This window comes from Erinaceus europaeus, chromosome 22 (assembly GCF_950295315.1).
Source record: "Erinaceus europaeus chromosome 22, mEriEur2.1, whole genome shotgun sequence".
Classification (NCBI taxonomy): domain Eukaryota; kingdom Metazoa; phylum Chordata; class Mammalia; order Eulipotyphla; family Erinaceidae; genus Erinaceus; species Erinaceus europaeus.
The window spans coordinates 2,220,138-2,238,332 of NC_080183.1; the positions used below are offsets into that span (position 1 = coordinate 2,220,138).

Genomic DNA, 18,195 nt, shown 5'->3' on the forward strand with positions numbered 1-18,195 from the left:
ATGTTACAGTGCTCAAGGACCTAGGTTCGAGCCCCGGTCCCCACCTACAGGGGGAAAGCTTTACAGGTGGTGAAGCAGTGCTGTAGGTGTCTCTCTATCTCTCCGGCGAGTAGCTGAGCTGGGTACCACGCCTGCTGTGCCATGTGCATGGCTCAGGCCTGAGCCTGGCCTTCAGTGCACTGGTGGGAGCTTTGATGCTGTTCTCTCCCTCTCCCTCTCTCTCTTTCTCTCCCTCTCTCTCATTCTCTCCCTCTCTTTGTCTGAAAAATTCAACCCAGACTATTGAAACCCAGGTGAAGGAAAAAAGTCTTAATTTATAATCTCTTACACAACCAAAGAGATGCATGAAAATCTCTCTCCCCACTTCGACCAAGTGGGACTTGGTTTATTTTGGAGATGGTGAGACATTCAGCAGGTGAGCATTCAAGGATGTTTACTTTGTTGAACTGATGTGAGGTCCTGCCTGGGCTTCGTGTGGGCACGGCCGGTGTGCTCTCACAAGCTGCTTCCTTGGGTGAGTTTAACCCAAGCCTGAGTCATCCCGGAAGTAGAATGTCCTCGAAAAGTGAAGTCAGGTTACCATCTTAAACAAGGAAACGAGCATGATCTCCCGAAACCTGGGGACTTGCTGCAGAGCCCGGAGTTGGCAGGGGAGCAGTGGAGTGGAGCGTGGATGCTTGTCTTTGTCTTGGGGTCTCATCACTAGGGCGGGGTGGGGAGCATCACGAGGGGCTGGAGGTCAGCTGTCGTGGACTCAAAGACTCAGTTCTCCTCACATTGGACAGAGAAGGAGAGCTTCCCATGGCACACACGCTAGAGTATGTCTCCGGTCCGTGTGGTCCCAGGGATTCCACGGGGGCCCTCAGCTGTGCAAGGCGTGCAAGCCTCGAGCTCTGCGAGACGAACGGCTCCCCCACCTGCCTGCAGCTGAGAGTTGCCTCCAGCGCAGAACGAGTGGCCTCAGTGACATTATTCAGGACGAGGACCTGTGTTTGCGCAGCCGTTAGGGGACTCGTCTTCAGCCAAGAGCCAGGTGGGCTCTGCATCTTGGACAAGTCGCTTTGTGGCCGCTGCCCACGTGGAACTTGACTTGCGCGTCTGACATGAGCGAGCTGTCCAGTGCCGCTTTTATTAGCCGGCGCTTTGCCACATCTCTGCTCCGAGATGCTCTGCTGGAAATGTGATGGTCAGCCTGCAGGAGGGCTTGGCCTTGGCGGTGCTGCCTGCGGTGTCCAGCCGCGCCGCGGAGAAGGCTTCTGGGTCATCGGCCGCTGCTGCTGACGAGGGGGAAGGCGGCTCGATACCGTTTTCTTTGGACATTGTCGGGGCACTTGATACCACTTAACTCTCCTCAGAGATTACTCCCATAACACACCGCTGCTCCTTGCCTTCTTCCTTCCTCTTTGCCTGTGCCTGGAGGTGCTTCTGTCTTCCCTAGCTGTCTTTAGTTTACTCTCTAACTTGCCCTCTCCCGCTCCCTCTCCCGCTCTCTCTCCCCAGGGCCTTGCACTCGCAGGCTTCACCACTCCGGGCCGCCTCTTCATTCAGATAGAGCAGCAGCCAGAAGGAGAGAGACAGCTCTGACCCTTCTCTGAGGCCATGCCACGTCCTCGGTGGGGCCTGGGCCTTGGTAGGGCGCAGCCAGGGCGCTACCTCCTGAGCCGCCTCTCTGGCCCTTGAGCTCACTTGACCCTGCATTCTCTTCCAGTCTGAGCGCATGGCTCCTGTTCCAGCTGCTGTTCATTTATCTGTAGCCTTGGGCTTGATCTCCTTGGTCCGAGCCCACAGCCTCTGCCTGCACGCCACACAGGCGCCTCTCCAGCACTCTCCAGCGCTCCCTACTGCTCCACCCGACCGCTGGCCTCTGGTGGTGTCGCTTCAGTGACTGCCCGGCTCCGTTCTTTGCTCTCCATTTCTTCTCGGATTCCTTAGTGCAGGTCGTTGTCTTGTGTTGTCTGGATTTTCCTACTTGCAGGGAGTCATCTGTGTCACGCCCCCCAGTCCCTGTGAGTGTGGCTCCAGTGACCTGGCTGTAGATCCTGTGACCTTCCTGTTAGACTCCTTTAGTCGATCCCCAGTGCCCTTAGGATAAAGTGCCCACCTTCTGAGAAGGGCGTCCAAGAGCCTTCATGTCGTCTGGTCCCTGCGGAGTTCCTTCTTCATTCCTCTCATCCCCTCAAAAGTCGCCGCTTCAGCTGGCACTGCCCCATGCCTCTTGATTCTCTGTATCCGCGGCCTCCTTGGCTGCACGTTTCCGAAGCCGAGTCTCTGGAATGTTCTGCTCGTTGTGGCTTCTTGTGTTAACCCTTCACAGCACTCAGACTGCACTGGAATTACTCCTTCCAGAGGAAATACGTAGCTCCTCATCTGGGGTAGGCATTCCTGCTGCATCCTGCTGCGTCCTGCTGCCTGGCATTTTTTCGCCGTGTGCTCCGAGTCACCGAACTTCCCACTGACCGCTCCCCCACTCTCCGAAGCCCGCTTTGAGTTGCGCAGATTATTATAGGGATACCGCACGCCCTGCTCAGCTTGAGGTTTTGTACACTAAGTGCTTTTAAAAACCCTGACCTTGCTTTCTTCCTAGCTCAGTGTCTGGAAGCTATTCCTCAGGCTGTCCCTTAAGGACCCCAGGCCTCCAGTCTTAGCCTTTTGATGACTTGCTGCTCTTTCTTGAGTTTGAAGTCTTCTAGCTGCAGCCCTTTCAAATCCGGCTGCTTCCCAGCGGATCGGGTCGGTCGGTGGCCCCTGGGTTTCCTTTGCCTGTCTCTTTCATCCCTCAGCTGCGAATAAGGGAGTGCCTGAGGGCCCAGGCCCAGGCCCCGTTTTCCTCTTCTCTCTGCTGTTTCCTTGCGGGCGGTTTCTTGCCTTTAAAGGAACAGCTTTTCTCTGCTGATGACTCCAACCTACTTCTCTGGCTTGGACCACGCGCACCAACTCTGGACTTTTGCCTGTCAGCTGCCTGCTCCACAGCTGAGCTCATAGATGTTTAATAAGCAGTAGCATTTCAGTAGCGTCGCCCTCTGTAGCCGGTCAGGGCAGAAGTGACCCATACCTGCTTTACCAGCTCTGGAAGTGGTCCTGTTGGCTCAGTCGAACTGCTGGACAGCACCATGTCTGTCCTCTTGTCTGGAGGAGATCCCTAGCTCTCCCTTGGCTTCTGTGACTGACCCACTCTCCACAAAACTGCCCCAAGACTGTAAAAACTGAAGCCTGGGGGCCGGGTGGTGGTGCACCTGGTTGAGCACACATGTTACAGTGTGCAAGGACCTGGGTTCAAGTCCCCGATCCCCACCTGCAGGGGGAAAGCTTCACAAGTGGCGAATGAAGCAGCGTTGCAGGTGTCTCTCTGTCTTCTGCTGTCTATCCAATAAATAAATAAAGATAATGAAAAAAATTAAAAAAACAAAAAGCTGAAGCCTGACTTGGCCTGGCCTGTCCTGAGCCTCCTGGGACCTACTCTTTCCCCCACTCTCATAGCTTCGTGTCGCCTGGCAAGTTCGCTGGGTTGTTTGTTACCTGCTGTGTTTCTGGTCCATCTCCTGTTACTCATCACACCTGTCAGAGGCTTCCCCACCAGACCATCCTCGGTGGTTTGCCTGGAATGTTCTATGTTTTTGCCTGCTGTGTCCACGGCTTGCTTAGCCCTTCAGTGCTTTGAAGACCACTGGTCGGACGGCGCTGCCTGTGAGCCCTCTGACCGCCATGGAACGTTGTCTGCCTTTCTTGCTTACGTTTTTAAAACTGGTTTTTATTTTCATGGTGGAGGGGGGAGAGTGAGAAAGTTCACTGAGAGCAGCACTCAGCTCTGGGACATAGGGTGCTGGGGAAGTGAACCTGGGCTTCTGGGGGCCTCTTCATGCAAGTCTGGTGAACTACCACTGCGCTGTCCCCAGTCCTTGATTTTCTTTTCTCTATGACTTTGTCACCGTCAGATCTAGTTGTGAGCCCTAACACTGAACTGCCAGCTTCATGAGAGTGGGGAGTCGAGCAGGAAAGCCCGCTGCCCTGTCCATTTTCCAGAACACGGCATATGCGGGCCCTTGGTGAAAATACTTGTGTGATGAGCCGGGCGGCTTACAAGTCTGGGTCACAGGGCAGCAGCTGCATTCAGCCTATTCTGGACGCAGCTGATTCTGGATGCCCCAGCTGAGGGCTACGTGCGTCCTTCGGCCCCCACAAACCATTGCTCCCTCTGGCCTTCCCCTCCTGATGCTCCTAAGAAGAGGAAGTTTCTCCCATCTGTTGCAGTGTGGAAACTGTACTCTTAGCATTGAGAATGGCTGCCACGCATTAGAGTATCACGGGCCACTTGTCCTTTTGAATTAAAGAGACCCTCAGCTTAGAGTTCTCCATACTGAACTGATGATTATATTGAAAATTTAACCCAATTTAAGGCATGTTCAAACACGAATAGAAGTCTGAAAACTGACTTGATGTAGCGCAGTGGTATTCTGAGACATGTTGGGGAGCCGAAATGTACTCTTTCTCTCAGTGGGGCACCGCTGTGCAGACCTCAGTGTTAGCCAAGGGTTAATAGCAGACTATTATAAGGATGCTGGCTGTCATTTTAATCTCACATATGTCACTCTCTCAAACAGCTGATAAGAACTCTTCACAACCAGTTGGCACTGATGCACCCTGTGTTATCAAAGTGGTAAGAACAATTTTCAATTGATTTTAAGGTTTTCTATTGACTTAGTATAGTATTTAAACATTCTTTTTGATAATTAGAGCTAATTAAGCTGTAGGTATTATGCTTATTTTAGTACTGTTTGAATAAATATTGAATAGTTTTAAGTGGCTCTAGTAGTTTATAGTTTTAAGTAACTTGAGTTCCCTCCCTCCTCCCTCCTCCCTCCTCCCTCCTGAATGAGAGAGAACACACAGGCACTGGGCAAAAGGCAAGTGCAGAGACAGGCAGGTGTGGAACAGGCGCACTCGAGCCTTCTCAGTGTCCGCTGCCTGCACTAGAGAGGGCCCTCCCTCTCGAGTGACATCGTTTCATGAAACTGTTGTACTTGCAGTAGCTTCTGGGCCCTTCCTTCTGAGCTCGGGCTGATGGAGATGCTGAAGGCTGAACCTGGGTGCTCAGAGCCTCGGGCAGGGAAGTCATTTGTATAACCATGTGCTGTCTCCCCAGCGCTGGGCCAGTTTTCATTTTTCTTTTTATTTTGCACTTCTCATTTGCTTTCGTTCCCTTCCCTTCCCCTTCTATTTTAGTGAATTCTTTGATAACTTTGAACTTTTGGCTATACTGTTCAAATTAGTAATGGTAATTACTAATTATCCCCCCCCACACACACACACACATAATCATGTGTTGAACAGCCAGGCCAGTTTATGTACTGCATTTTATAATTTTTAAAAAGATTTTATTTATTTATTCATGAGACAGATAGGAGAAGAGAGAAGGGACCAGATATCACTCTGACACATATGCTGCCGGGGATTGAACTCAGGACCTTTATCCACTACACCACCCCCTGGACCCCATTTTATAATGTTTTGTAATCAGCACATCCCACATTTTTCTGCTCACCAGCATGTTATTCCCTTTCCTCAAAGTTCTTTGATATATGTGCAGAATATGAGAAGATCTGTTGTTTGGACATGTTGGTATGTGAGTTTGCAAATTATCCAAAGGTGTGTGTGTGTGTGTGTGTGTGTGTGTGTGTGTGTGTGTTCTGAGTCAGATGATTACATTGCTCCAGGCCACTTTTCCTTCAGAGAGAGGGAGAGATACCACAATATAGAGCTTTCTCGGATTCCTTAACACCTCCCATATGGCGTGGGGCCTTAGGCCCGAGTGTGCACGTGGCAGGGTGCGTGTCCTGCCCAAGGGAGCGAGCTTTCTGCCCCTATTCTGGGGTTGTTTTGTTTATCTCACTCATTTCCAAAAGGAAAATCTTTGATTTATAATGAGTTAGTTCTTTTGGACTTGCATTATTTTAGTGATGACTTAATTTTTAAAAAAAATTTATAAAAAGGAAACACTGACAAAAGAGCGGTACAACTCCACACAGTTCCCACCACCAGCTCTCCATAACCTACCCCTCCCCTGACAGCTTTCCTACTCTTTATCCCTCTGGGAGTACGGACCCAGGGTCATTGTGGGGTGCAGAAGGAGGGAGGTCTGGCTTCTGTAACTGCGTCAGTACATAAAAAATTGAACAGCTTTTGAGATGTGTGTACCCCCTTAGGTGTGACTCTCACCCCAGTGGGAATAAGTATAAAGCTGTAATCTCGAAGCAGACCCTACTTCTGCACCTGCGCAGGAGAGCCCTTCTCTGAGTTTGTGTCTTTGCTCTGAGTGAGTTTCTCCTGATCTGGAGCGCCACGCACACGGCACTTGACAGCCAGCCACGGGCTTTGTCCCTCTGACTTCAGAAGCTCGGAATAAGTGAAGATGGTTCGTCCAGACTTGCCGGGTCAGCTTTGTTACTCTGTAGCTGTGTCATGTCAGTAGAATCAGAGTTCACCTCCCACCCCCTGTTAATGGGCGTTTAGATGTTTTCCAGTTTGGGGCTATTGTGAATGTGGCTTTGATAAATATCCCAATACAGGTGTTTTTGTGAGTATGGCTTTTATCTCTCGGATAAATACTTAGGAGTTTATAGGGAAGGTGCATTTTACATTTGAAAGAAGGTACCAGACAGATTTCCAGGGGCACTATGCCAGTGAGCACCGTCGGCAGGGGAGTCTGAGTTCCGGCCTCTCTGGGGTCTCTGAAGACTCTAAGGTCATGTGGCCTCGTTGGACCCGCCTCTTCCGTAGCTGCAGTGCTGGCAAAGCTGTGGTTCTCGTAGTCTTTGCTAGTCGGAGCTTGTGTCGGAGCTCTTGTCATCGGGTTTATTGGCCACATCTATATGTGTTTAAAGCCTCCTCTGTATTTCGACCCTTGCCTCGGTAATAACTAGCTAGGCAGCTGCTTTCTGTGACGGAGTAGTAAGAGTACCTTCTCTTCTTCCTGTGCGTGCGCTGTAAATGTCTGCTCCCAGTTTGTGCTTGCCTGTTTATTTTCGGAATGCTATTTATTTCTGTATTTATTTATTTCTGTTTGCATCTGCTAAGACAGACCACAGGCTTTTCCCCCTTTATTCTGTTAGCGTGGCGATTACGTTGATTGGGCTCTGAGTGCGGGGCGTATTTGCTCTCAGTGTGCTTTCCACTTGGTGTGCTCGGCACTGGAATCAGTTTGCTGAGATCTTGCTAAGGATTTTTATGTCTTTGTTCATGAGGGCGTTTGGTCCTTACTTTTTTTTTCTTTCTAGTTTTAAATTAAAAAGAAAAGTCCCCAACCTTCTTGCTTGACTTGGGTTCGGGTGTGTGCTTGCCCTTCCCTGCGCCCTGCAGGTGGCTCCTCCCCGCGGAAGGCAAGGCTCTCCAGGGCGCCAGGCGACGCTTCGCTTCGGGACGGCTCGCTTGCCTGATGTCTGAAAACAGCAGTTGTGTTCGGTACGGTTTTGTCGTTGTTCCTAGGCTAACTGGGTCCTAGTCACGACTTCGGGCCCACTAGTGAGAGTCAACAGCTTTGGTGTGGGAGCCATGGGCTTATCTTCCTCTGCTCCTTCACTTTCCTTTTTTAAAAAATACTTATTTTGAGAGAGAGAGAGAAAGAATGCAGAGAGAGTGACCAGCAGGGCGCCCTGTTCAGCTCTGGCTCATGGTGGTGCTGAGGATTGAACCTGAGACCTCCGAGTCTCAGGCATGAAAATCTTTTTTTATTTTTTTATTTTAGCCAGTTGCTTTAATTCAGTCCCCTGGCTGCATACTGCTTACCATGTCACCGCAAGCTGGCTGGGATTTGGTTTTGAGCCGGCCGGCTCTGGGTGCCTGAGCTGATCAGGGGCCGCTGACACCAGCCAGCTGTTTTCTTTTCCCTTAAACACACTAGTGGGTCCCTGGGGCCATCAGCACCCATCGCCCGGAGTCCACAGTGAAGCGGCCAGGCCTCCTTGCCTGCCGTCGGCATCTAACTCCCAGCTTGGCTCCAGCCGTCGCGGAGCGTGGCTTTTCGAGTCCTGCAAATCTCTCTCTCCCTCCCCCTTCCCATCTACTAACCAACCACACGTGTCAGCGCTCAGTGTGGCTCGGTGAGGTTCCTGAAGAGACCCCGCTTGTATTTTGCTGAGTCTTCAGGTGATTTTCGTTGCCTTTTCTAGTTGATCGGGGCGAGCTGAGCGAGCCAGCCACGTCTCAGGCAGGGAATTCTCTCCGGTCCTCCTCCCCCTTCTCAGAAACTGCGGAATCACATTCCTTTGACTCGTTCGGTTTGCTGCTAAATGAAGGAGCAGCAGTTCTCGCTGTGATACTGGGCCATTTGCACAGTCGCAGAGCTCTGCCTGCTGTCTGTCTGAGGGAGGACAGATGACAGTCTCTGAGGAAGAGCAGGTTCTTGAGATTGTCAGCAAAGATCCTACCGTGAGAAGAAAGCTCGCCCTCTGGCTTCTCCTGGCCCCGAGGTCGAACGCGGCTCCCTCCCGTTCTTGCTGTGCCTGAGGGTGGACGCCGGTTTCCTCCTGCTTGTACCCACCACCTGGGCTTCTCTGCATCGGTTCACACTAGGGTTGTGACCGGTCTTTGTCTCAGGCAAATCTAGGGATCAAGCTATCTGATGCAGCCTCACTTCCACAATCCTTTTTAAAGAGTTACAAGAAAAGAAGGTGGCAAATGACTTGACGATCCAAGTTCCAAGTCATTTGTTATCCAGCCTGGGTCAGTGCTCTGCACCTCCTGTCTCCTAACTCGGCTTTGTTCCATGAGCTTATATATTACTCCCTGTCTTTGTAATTAGGACAGTGATAAATACTCAGTTGATTTCTCTTTTGCATTTAATATTTCAGTAACACTTTTAATGCCGTGGTTTGTCCGATTGTGCAAGAACCACCACCAAGAAAACATCATTGACTCTCTCTTTGCTCTCTAACACACATAAGCTAGTCGCTGCTTGCTGGTTTTTGTCTGAGAACTGTCTTCTGAGCTTCTTTAAGCAGTGCTCGCTCTCTTTCCTGATAGTCTTACACACTGGCATCCTTCCAGGCCACCGGTTTCTTTTTTCTGTCACTTTATTGGGGGAAATGTTAATCTGTATAGCCGCTGTGTCATAGGTGTCCAGTTCACATCTCCCCGTGATGGGTGTCAGCGCATCGAGCCTTCCAGCAGCTCGCTCTCTTCCTTAGAATAGGTTCGGGATGTTTGATGGCAAAGACCTTCTTATCTTAAATGCTGCTTTTGCTGTTTTGAAACTCTATCTCTCTCTCCCTCCATCTCTCTCCCCCCTCCCTTTCCCTCCCTCCCGCTCTCCTTTTCCCTCCCTCTCTCTCTCTGTCACACACACACACACACACACACACACACACACTTGAGAGCGAGTGAGCGAGCAATTTCCATTACAGAGAGAGCCAGGGCACTATTTTGGTACGTGTGTTGTTGGGGATCAAACCGAGAACCCCAGAAGTCAGAAGCTCTCCCACTGGCGCTGTTTCCCCAGTGGCTGTATACTTTCTTCCCACTACTCCTAAATGTCTTTTTCATCCTTTTAAAAGCCTCTTAGTCTTATTTCCCCACCATCATCCAGCTCCTTGGGTCACCCACTCCCATCTCTCGTCTGTGCGTTGGGGGGTCGGCCCAGCCAGTGTTTGCCTTTTGTACCGTGCTGTCATGACTATGTCCGTTACCCCTCCACAATCCCATTCTCCCCAGAGCTTCCTAATTCCAAACACTCAGATGGCTCAGCCAACATGCCTCTTACCTATAGATGAGTGCCAGCCCTTTCTAGCATTGAAATCTAGAGCTGCTTGTGAAAATTGGCCATTTCATACATATAGGGGCTATTAAAGTCACGTTGCCAAAGCAAGCACTACCCTTTGGAGAAATGCAATTTGTTTTCCTCCCCCCCCCCCATCTTATTGGATAGGATAGAGAGACATTGAGAGAGGACAGGGAGGTAGGGAGAGAGAAAGACAGACTCCTGCGGACCTGCTTCACTGCTTGTGAAGCTTCCCCCCTGCAGGTGGGGAGCCAGGGGCTCGAACCGGGGTCCTTGCATGGGTCCTTGTGCTTAGTACTGTGTGTGCTTAACTGGGGGTGCCACGCTCCCTACAATTAATTTCTTAAAAAATGGTAAGTCAAGTATACACACACACACACACACATATATGGTAATATTATTAAATAGCTGTTTTTCTGAGGAAGACATGTCGAGCTGTTTCCAGGTTTTCTAAAATAAGCATGTATTTTTAGACAGAAAACTCGGCAAACGCTCCGCAGAACTAGTCAGAAACAACTTGGTTCTCGATGGGCCTGAAACGGACTCGCGTGTCAGCGCACTGCAGCTGTGGGTGCGGGACTGAGCAGGTGTCCGCGGGCCGTCTCCCCAGGGGCTGTTTTGTGCCTGGGGCTGAGGGCCGCCGGCACCTGGCACAGGGAGCAGTGGAGAGCTGTGCTGGTGCCGGTCTCTGCTTTGGGGATCCTCTCATCCACGGGGGCGGGGGGACACCTGGCCCCCGGAACCCTTAGGTCTGGCCCCACGGCAGCCCCTGCCGGCCAGGACGCTGAGTGACTTCGGGAGCCCCTTCACGCGACCTTCAGTGCTCATCTTTAAGTGGATCGTTTTGTGTGACCTGTGAACACACGGTGTTAGAAATACCCAAGTGGCCTTCGGCAGAAATGAAAGCATGCAGGTACTCCGTGCTTCGGGGCGGTCGTCCCCTCGGCGGCAGGAAGACTGGCTAGGGACAGGAAGCTTGTTTGCCGCTGGTGCGCTTCTCCTCCGGGGAAGGACTTAGCACGTTGGCACGGGTCTCTCACGTTCGACCATGGAAAACCGTTCATGACAGCACACTCCAGGTAGACGGTGAGACGCATGCCCAGCCTACTCTCCCACCCCAGGACCGTGTGTCTGCTTTGGGGGGACCTTAACCCACGCCCCCCACCCAGGGACAGGCCGGGAGGAGGGTGCTGGGTCACCAGGGGTCGGAAGCTTCTGATGTTCCGTCTTGCTAGTGAGAAATGGCACGTTGGTAACACATCAGGGAAGGGAAGGAGAAACAGCCTTTCCTTGTTAATACACCTGAAAATGTGAGGCGTAGTGCGGCCTGTTGCTTCTTGTACCCTAAGGGCTAAGCTCATGGCCCCTTCCCGAATGGGCGCATACCAGTCTGTATCCCAAGCCCTCCGAAAGAGGGTCTCAGGCTGAGGTGCCATCTCTCTCACTGACGCTATGAGAAATGACCCGCTTTTCAGTTCTTGTATCAGGATTTTTTGGTAGGAAGGAGAAGCTTTCTACGGCTTCGTTTTGAAATGGCAGCCAGTTGCTTTCAGACAGTGCCACTGAAATATATCACATTTTAATTTTTTTTCTGTTGTCATCTTCATTTTGACACTTAGAAGTCTTAAAGAAACGTTTAGTGATATTCTAGTTAAAATGTCACTCCCAATTTCTTTTCTAAATCTTGGCTATTATAGAGTTGGCAACGTGTTTTAGATTTGAAATATGTTAATAAAATTTTAGTTATGAGTTTAGGTATTTTCTGTTGCTGGAGTGCAGTGCTGAGGAAGTAGCTCCTGTATTTTGTTATAATGGAATCTTACTGGATTCGAGAAAGTGTGAGATGAGCTCGAGGAGCCCTTGATGTGTGGCGCTTTCATTATAATAGCTTGATTTATATAGGTTGATTCTCATTATTAGAAGTTTAGTAAATTACTGCCTAGAGGAAAGATTGAAAATTAAAGTTGATATGACATAGGCTGAAGTTGAATAAATCAGAATTTTATACTGATGCTAATAAGCCAGGATTTGTCTTAGGAAAACCCTCCTCAAGCCTGAGTGATTGTCACGTGTATTCCAAAAGTTGGCCTCCGCAGGGGAACTTCACAGGAATCTGTGTGGAGTTTCCACTTCGCCACTTCTTGCCCTGAGTCCGTCTCTCCTGCGGAGGGAAGGCTAGTTCTCTGCCAGAGACACGCAGACACTGCTGTTGGGAAGGCGGTTGCACAGTCACTGGATTCTGCTCCCTTGGGGCCGAGGGCCGAGCGCCGATGGCACGCGGGGCCCTTATTCAGTCGTTTACATAGGGAACGCTTGCATGCTCTGAAGCTCCAGAATCTTCCTTTCTGCGGTGAGGTCTACTTGAGCCGGTCCTGAAACACTGAGGGTCTTAATGAGAAGCAGAACGGGACTGGGGCTCTGCCACCCACTGGTGAAGTCAGATGACATGCGTTATTATGGAAATGAAATCTGGTGACGTCCCCGACTGGCCTTGCAGCTCCTTGAGGTAGTTAACGTGGCTGCTAAGTTTTGCCTAACTGAGAGGAAAATGCGGCTAAAGGTTTCTCTGAAACTTCTCCAGAGACCGAGCTGTGTATGTCGTTCAGCAGTCGTGTCACTTAATGAAGATGTAACTCCAGAGACGGGAGATGTAGGACTGTACTCAGAGTGTCTAAAATGTCCCTAGGGAGTTTCACTTCCTCTTATCCTGCTTAGACATTTAAGTATTAAGTCACTGTTGCTTGAAAAGAGAAAATTGATTTGTGAGTCTCTTGAAGGTTCATTGAAAATAAAACTTTGTAATTTTAATTACTTCTAGTACTGACTAACTTTTATGTTTGAAGGAACCTAGTGAGAATGGACCTCTGTTTACTGAATTGAAGTTCTACCAGCGAGCCGCCAAACCAGAGCTAAGTAAGACTCTCATTGCACACATGTTGCATCTTAGAACGAGACTGTTGGCTGTGTTTAAGTTAAGGCCAGAGCATTGGCTCTTATAATTCTTTCTTTCTTTCTTTCTTTTTACTCCATAAATAAGTTTTGTTTAGAATAAGACTTGTTTGCAGGGATTCTGATCTCAGTGGGGTTGTCACGAAGAGATTTCACCAAGATTGATGTATATTGAAGTAATAAATGTGGTGTAGACTCTGCTGGCGCACGCCTCCTTCCACTTCTTCTCCCCCTCCCCTCCCCTCCCCTCCCCTCCCCTCCCCTCCCCTCCCCTCCCCTCCCCTCCCCTCCCCTCGTGAGTCCTGGTGCTCGGCCTTCTCTCTAGAAAGGCCTCTATCTCTCCCAGAGCTCCATTTCCTGGCTGAAGGTGACTCAAGCTTTAGTCGAGCAAAAGAAAGGTCTGTGGGTGCACGTAACTGTTCACAGAGCGAGAGATGGTCGTGCAACCACAGCCTGTAGATTGACTTTTTTTTTGAATGCTCTGCGAGTTTTTCTATTAAACGTTATTTAGGACAGGGTCAGTGTTTTGTAGCACAAGAAATGCTTCTTTTGTAAAATGTCAGGATGTACCATTGACTAGGGAAGTGTGCTTCTGGACGAGGGCCTTTCAGTCTTAAACACCTGTTTGACTTGCAGTTCAGAAGTGGATCCGGAGCCATAAGCTGAAGTACCTGGGCGTCCCAAAGTACTGGGCCTCCGGTCTGCATGAGAAGAACGGGAAAAGGTAGGCCTGTATTTCCCCATTTCCCCCGATGATCCTGCCTTCTCTTCCTTTCTAAGTCACACCTACACCTACTACTACTTCTGAACATCCTTCCTTTTTCCCTCTTCTCTCTCTGGGTCCTGATGGAGTTGGGGTTCAGAGCCCTGTGGTCATCCTCCCTGAACATTCCTCCCCCTCTGGGTGTATGGACCCAGGATCTTTATGGGGGTGGGGGAGAAGGTGGGAGTTCTGGTTTCTGTAATTGCTTCTCCACTGGACCTGGGTGTTGACAGGTGGACCCAGACCCCCAGCCTGTTTCCCCAGTAATAATATAGAGTTTGTAATAAAGAAGTAGAAAGTGTCATTGTTCTTCCAGCCTACCTCCTCTGCCAAAAGTCCTCAGTTTCCCCCATAACTCATGAATCAATGTGTGTCTAGTGTTTAGAGTAGTGTTAGTGCTGAAAAATGGCAGCTCTTACTAGTACTAAATCATTTCTAGCAACTGTTCATTCTCCCCCATTGGCATCATTCTATCCAGATCCTCAGGGATGTCTACTTGGAAGCATTTCCGGTGGAGGAGTGACTCCCTGACCGCTGAGTGGGCGCGTGGCTGTGCAGGAATAGCGAGCTTGAGGTGTGGGGAGCCCACCGGGGAGTGTTGGCCAGGCTGGGTGTCAGAATGCGCACAGCTCCTCCATGTCCCGTCCCAGATCACAGCTTGGCTTAAGCCCGTGCGCCTCAGCCCTCTTTCAGAATAGCAGCAAGCGCTGTCTTCCCATCACCCACCCGTTACTTCGTAATAGCTGCACAGACATGTCACTTGGTTGTAAACATACTAAGGTCCCTGTGTCTTTGGCCTCACCCTGGAGCCTTTCAAAAACTGTTGTACTGAAAGGAAGCCAACCAGTTCCATTACAGCTGGACGAGACTTGTCAGCGAGCACTGAGATAGACTGTGTGGCTGTTGCGTCTTAGGAGTTGAGCCCCAGGGACATCCCAGAAAAGCACGTCACCCTTCTCACTCTCTGGCCCCTGTGGAAATTGGGGCTCCAAGACATCATGTGATCCCTCCGCCAAGGTGATGGAGTGGTTTGTGGCAAAAACAAAACCTCCACATTTTTCTAGAACGTTTGTTTTTCCCAAATGTTTGGCATGGATATTGAAAATATGGTGTTAGTCTCTATACTATTGAAAATATGGTGTTAGTCTCTATACAGTGTTGTTCTCAAAGTAGTGACTTAAGCAACTTGACCGGGTTCAGCTATTGTCAGAGCATCTTTTGACGGTCTTGATTTTAAGAGATTGCCAACGCTGCCAAAATGCGCCTTAAACATAGAAAAAACAAAAGCAGTCAGTGGAAATCAGCTCATTTCCAGATACTTGAACTGTGGGGGAAAAATCGCTGCGATAACTTCTTTTTTAATTGTTTTCCCTGCAAATGAGTCTGTGGGGTTCTCTTGGTGGGGACTGCCTTCCACTGACTGTTGGCTGAGACAGGGCAGCCCTCAAGGACAAGCAGGACTGGCAAGCCTTGCCAGCACGATCTCTGGCTGGAAGAAGTCATCTCAGATGCCCGGATTGCTCTCCTCCCTCCCTCTTTACTTTCTCACAGACATCGCCTTGAAGGAAACCGCTCTGGCTGGAGCAGAAGAGAGGCAGGTCCTCCCAAGTTGTGCTCTGCTCACTGACTTTCCCTTGTTTGTCTTCAGCTACAGGTTCATGGTGATGGATCGTTTTGGGAGTGACCTTCAGAAAATATTCGAAGCGAACGACAGAAGGTTTTCTCGGAAAACTGTCCTGCAGCTGAGCTTACGAATCGTATGTGAACCGCACCCTGGGTTCCGCTGGGCTGTGTTGCAGCTGGTCCTCTGCTGGCGGGTGTGAGGTACTGCGCCGACTAACTCTGATGCCTCCACAGCTGGATATCCTGGAATACATTCACGAGCACGAGTATGTCCACGCAGACATCAAGGCCTCCAACCTTCTTCTAAGCTACAAGAATCCTGACAAGGTAGTTAGTTAGAGAGCTTTAATTTTCACTATTTAAAACCCACTGTTTGAAAACAAATATGGTGGCTGTGAACTTTTGAACCCGTGCAGAAGTTTTACTTTTTGAAGTAGAAGTGGTAATAATAATATTTCTTCTTGACACTTTTATCTAGTTAACATTCTACATTTTTGATGTGATCTGTTGGCACTTTATCAAGTTGGCTATTCTGCCCTAAATAATATTCAGAAGAAGTACTTGTGATACAAAATGAATTTCAAATAGCTACTTGGGGGTGGAAGCTTAAAATTATATAGTGCACCAAGGAATTATGTTTGCCTGTCTGCTTTGTCATTTTTTTTATTTCCTTTGTTCAAGAAATCCATCAAATGTAAGTGTTCTGTTACTTGGAAGAATTTGGTTTTAAGATGTTGATCATTCAAATCAGTTGGTTTACAGAAATGTAGCTGTCTAAATTTGTATACCCTTGGTGTTTGGTATTCAAATATGCTTTTTTTTTCCCCTTCGGTTTAATACATTTGTTTTGCCATTTTCACTTTTTAAGGAAAGAAGAAAAGCTAATGTTATTTTCCCTTGATTTGAGTCAGTCTAGTTGGAATAGTGGGGTCTACTTGTAGCAGTGCTCATGGTTTTGGTAAGGGAGGGTGGATGGGTACATCTGCACCCTGTCTGAATACAGCCCACGTGTGCACTCACTTTGGACTCTGTCTCTCATAAGGTAGGACTACTTAGACACCGTATGTATGTTTGTGTTGATACTCCACACTCGGTTTCCTTTTCCTCAAACCCTCCTTTCACTTTCTCTTGCTTAGTATTTCCTGTTTCCTTCAGCTATCCTTTTTCTACTGTTTATCTGCCGCCTCCTTCCCCTTCTCCATGGACTGTGCATACAGCAGGAAAAAGTCGGTGTGCGGTAGCACGCTAGTGGGAAACCATAAAGGTCCTCACAGCTTTCAGCTTTCTGTGTTTGACATTTTTAAGTTAAAAAGGAGCAAGGAGCAAGCAGCAGAAGGAACAGCCAAGGCCTTCAGCTATAAGGGCCCTGGGAAGTGAAGTCGGACAGGCTCTCTGGCAGTGCGTGAGGAAGCAGCCCGCTTCAGTCGGCCCTGGACTGAGACTTGCTGCCTTTTGTTCATGTGAAGTATCTGTGCACGTGCCATCCTTCCCCCAGCACGTTTTGGATGGGTTAGGCTCTTTACTGGCTGGCTGTGCCAGACCCGTCCTCGTATTTTTAACTTCGGTTTCCTACTGTGACCAGATACATACATTTGTAAGACATTTCGTGCCTATGGGAAGTCAAATCTGTTCGCTTCTGTGCTAATCAGACTTAGGCATATCTGCCTGCAACGATGTGGATGTCATGTGAGATTCATTTGATTAATTATGAAAACTTGACTTTGATATTGAATGCTTATGTGTAGGTAAGAACCTCAGAGTTCTGAGATCATCGTTCTGATCTGTGAACTTTTTATGAAGTGAGCTGCTGCTTGGTTACTTTCTGAGGGAAGAAGCAGGAATGCAGAGTGAATGTGTCACACGGCAGCTGTGTTAGCTCATATGTAGTGAGTGGCAGTTTGATTGCAATAAGTGTTGATTGTTTGTACTCTTTTTAAAATTTTTTTAATTTAAATACCAGGGCATTGCTCAACTCTGGTTTAGGGATGTGTGGGGGGTTGAACCTGGGATATTGGAGCTTCACACATAAAAGTCTCTCTGCATAACTATTATGCTGTCTCTCTCACCCTATGCTCGTTTTTTTTGTTTTTTCCACTCTGTGAGAAATCCTTGCTCAAGCTGAAGAGGCAAGGTTACTTAGAAGTATAGCACTTGGCAGTCGGGCGGTAGTGCAGTGGGTTAAGCTCACAGGTGCAAAGCACAAGGACTGGCATAAGGATCCCAGTTCGAGCCCCAACTCCCCACCTGCAGGAGAGTCACTTCACAGGTGGTGAAGCAGGTCTGCAGGTGTCTGTCTTTCTCTCCCCCTCTCTGTCTTCCCCTCCTGTCTCCATTTTTCTCTGTCCTAACCAACAATAGCAACACAATAATAACTACAACACAAAACAACAAGGGCAACAAAAGGGAATAAATAAATAAATATTAAAAAGGGAAAAAATTAAAAAAGAAGTATAGCACTTGCCTGTAAAGTTAAGCAATATTATTTGAAGTATAACCACATAGTGACTTGACATGTTTGTAAAATAAAGAGTGCTTCTTTTTTTACTTATTTTTTATTCGTTATTAATAGTTTGTTACAGGATTATAAATTACAGGTTCCACACCACACCCACCCTCAAATTTCCATATCCCTACCTAACCTCCCAAAGAGAACCCTATAGTTCTCATAAGTCTTACAGTTTGCTGCTTCTGTTGTTTTCGGTGGATTTTTTTTTTTTTTTTTTTTGGCAAGTTCATGTAAGTCAGATCTCTAGACTCCACATCTGAGTGAAACCATCTGGTAGTTGTCTTTCATCTTTTTACTTTTTCCCCCATCTCTTTACTTGTTTCACTAAGCAGAGTCACCTCTAGTTCTACCCAGTTTGCCCCAAAGGACACAATAGCATCTTTTATTTTGGTCACAGAGTGATATTCATGGAGTAGAGACCCCACCGCTTCTTTTGCTGGTCACCTGCTGACGGGCACCGAGGCTGCGCCCATTCTCGGGCTGTTGTGAGCAGCGCAGCTGAGCGCACAGGGCTGCACCTGTCCCTTCTAATTAGAGCTGAGTGTCCGCTGGGTACACGCCTCAGAGTGGGAGTGCCGGGTCATA

The 18,195-nt window shown here is 48.9% G+C and overlaps 1 protein-coding gene across 2 annotated transcripts in view; it reads left to right on the forward strand.

Annotated features, from left to right (window-relative positions):
• The window catches only part of VRK1 (VRK serine/threonine kinase 1), a 49,728-nt gene that overhangs the window by 9,515 nt on the left and 22,018 nt on the right, over nt 1-18,195 (forward strand). For both annotated transcript variants that reach the window (XM_060181022.1, XM_007518329.3), the window contains exons 3-7: nt 4,599-4,654; nt 12,613-12,682; nt 13,355-13,442; nt 15,130-15,238; nt 15,339-15,431. In XM_060181022.1, coding sequence (XP_060037005.1) covers nt 4,599-4,654; nt 12,613-12,682; nt 13,355-13,442; nt 15,130-15,238; nt 15,339-15,431 — 416 coding nt within the window. The remainder of the gene's footprint in view (nt 1-4,598; nt 4,655-12,612; nt 12,683-13,354; nt 13,443-15,129; nt 15,239-15,338; nt 15,432-18,195) is intronic.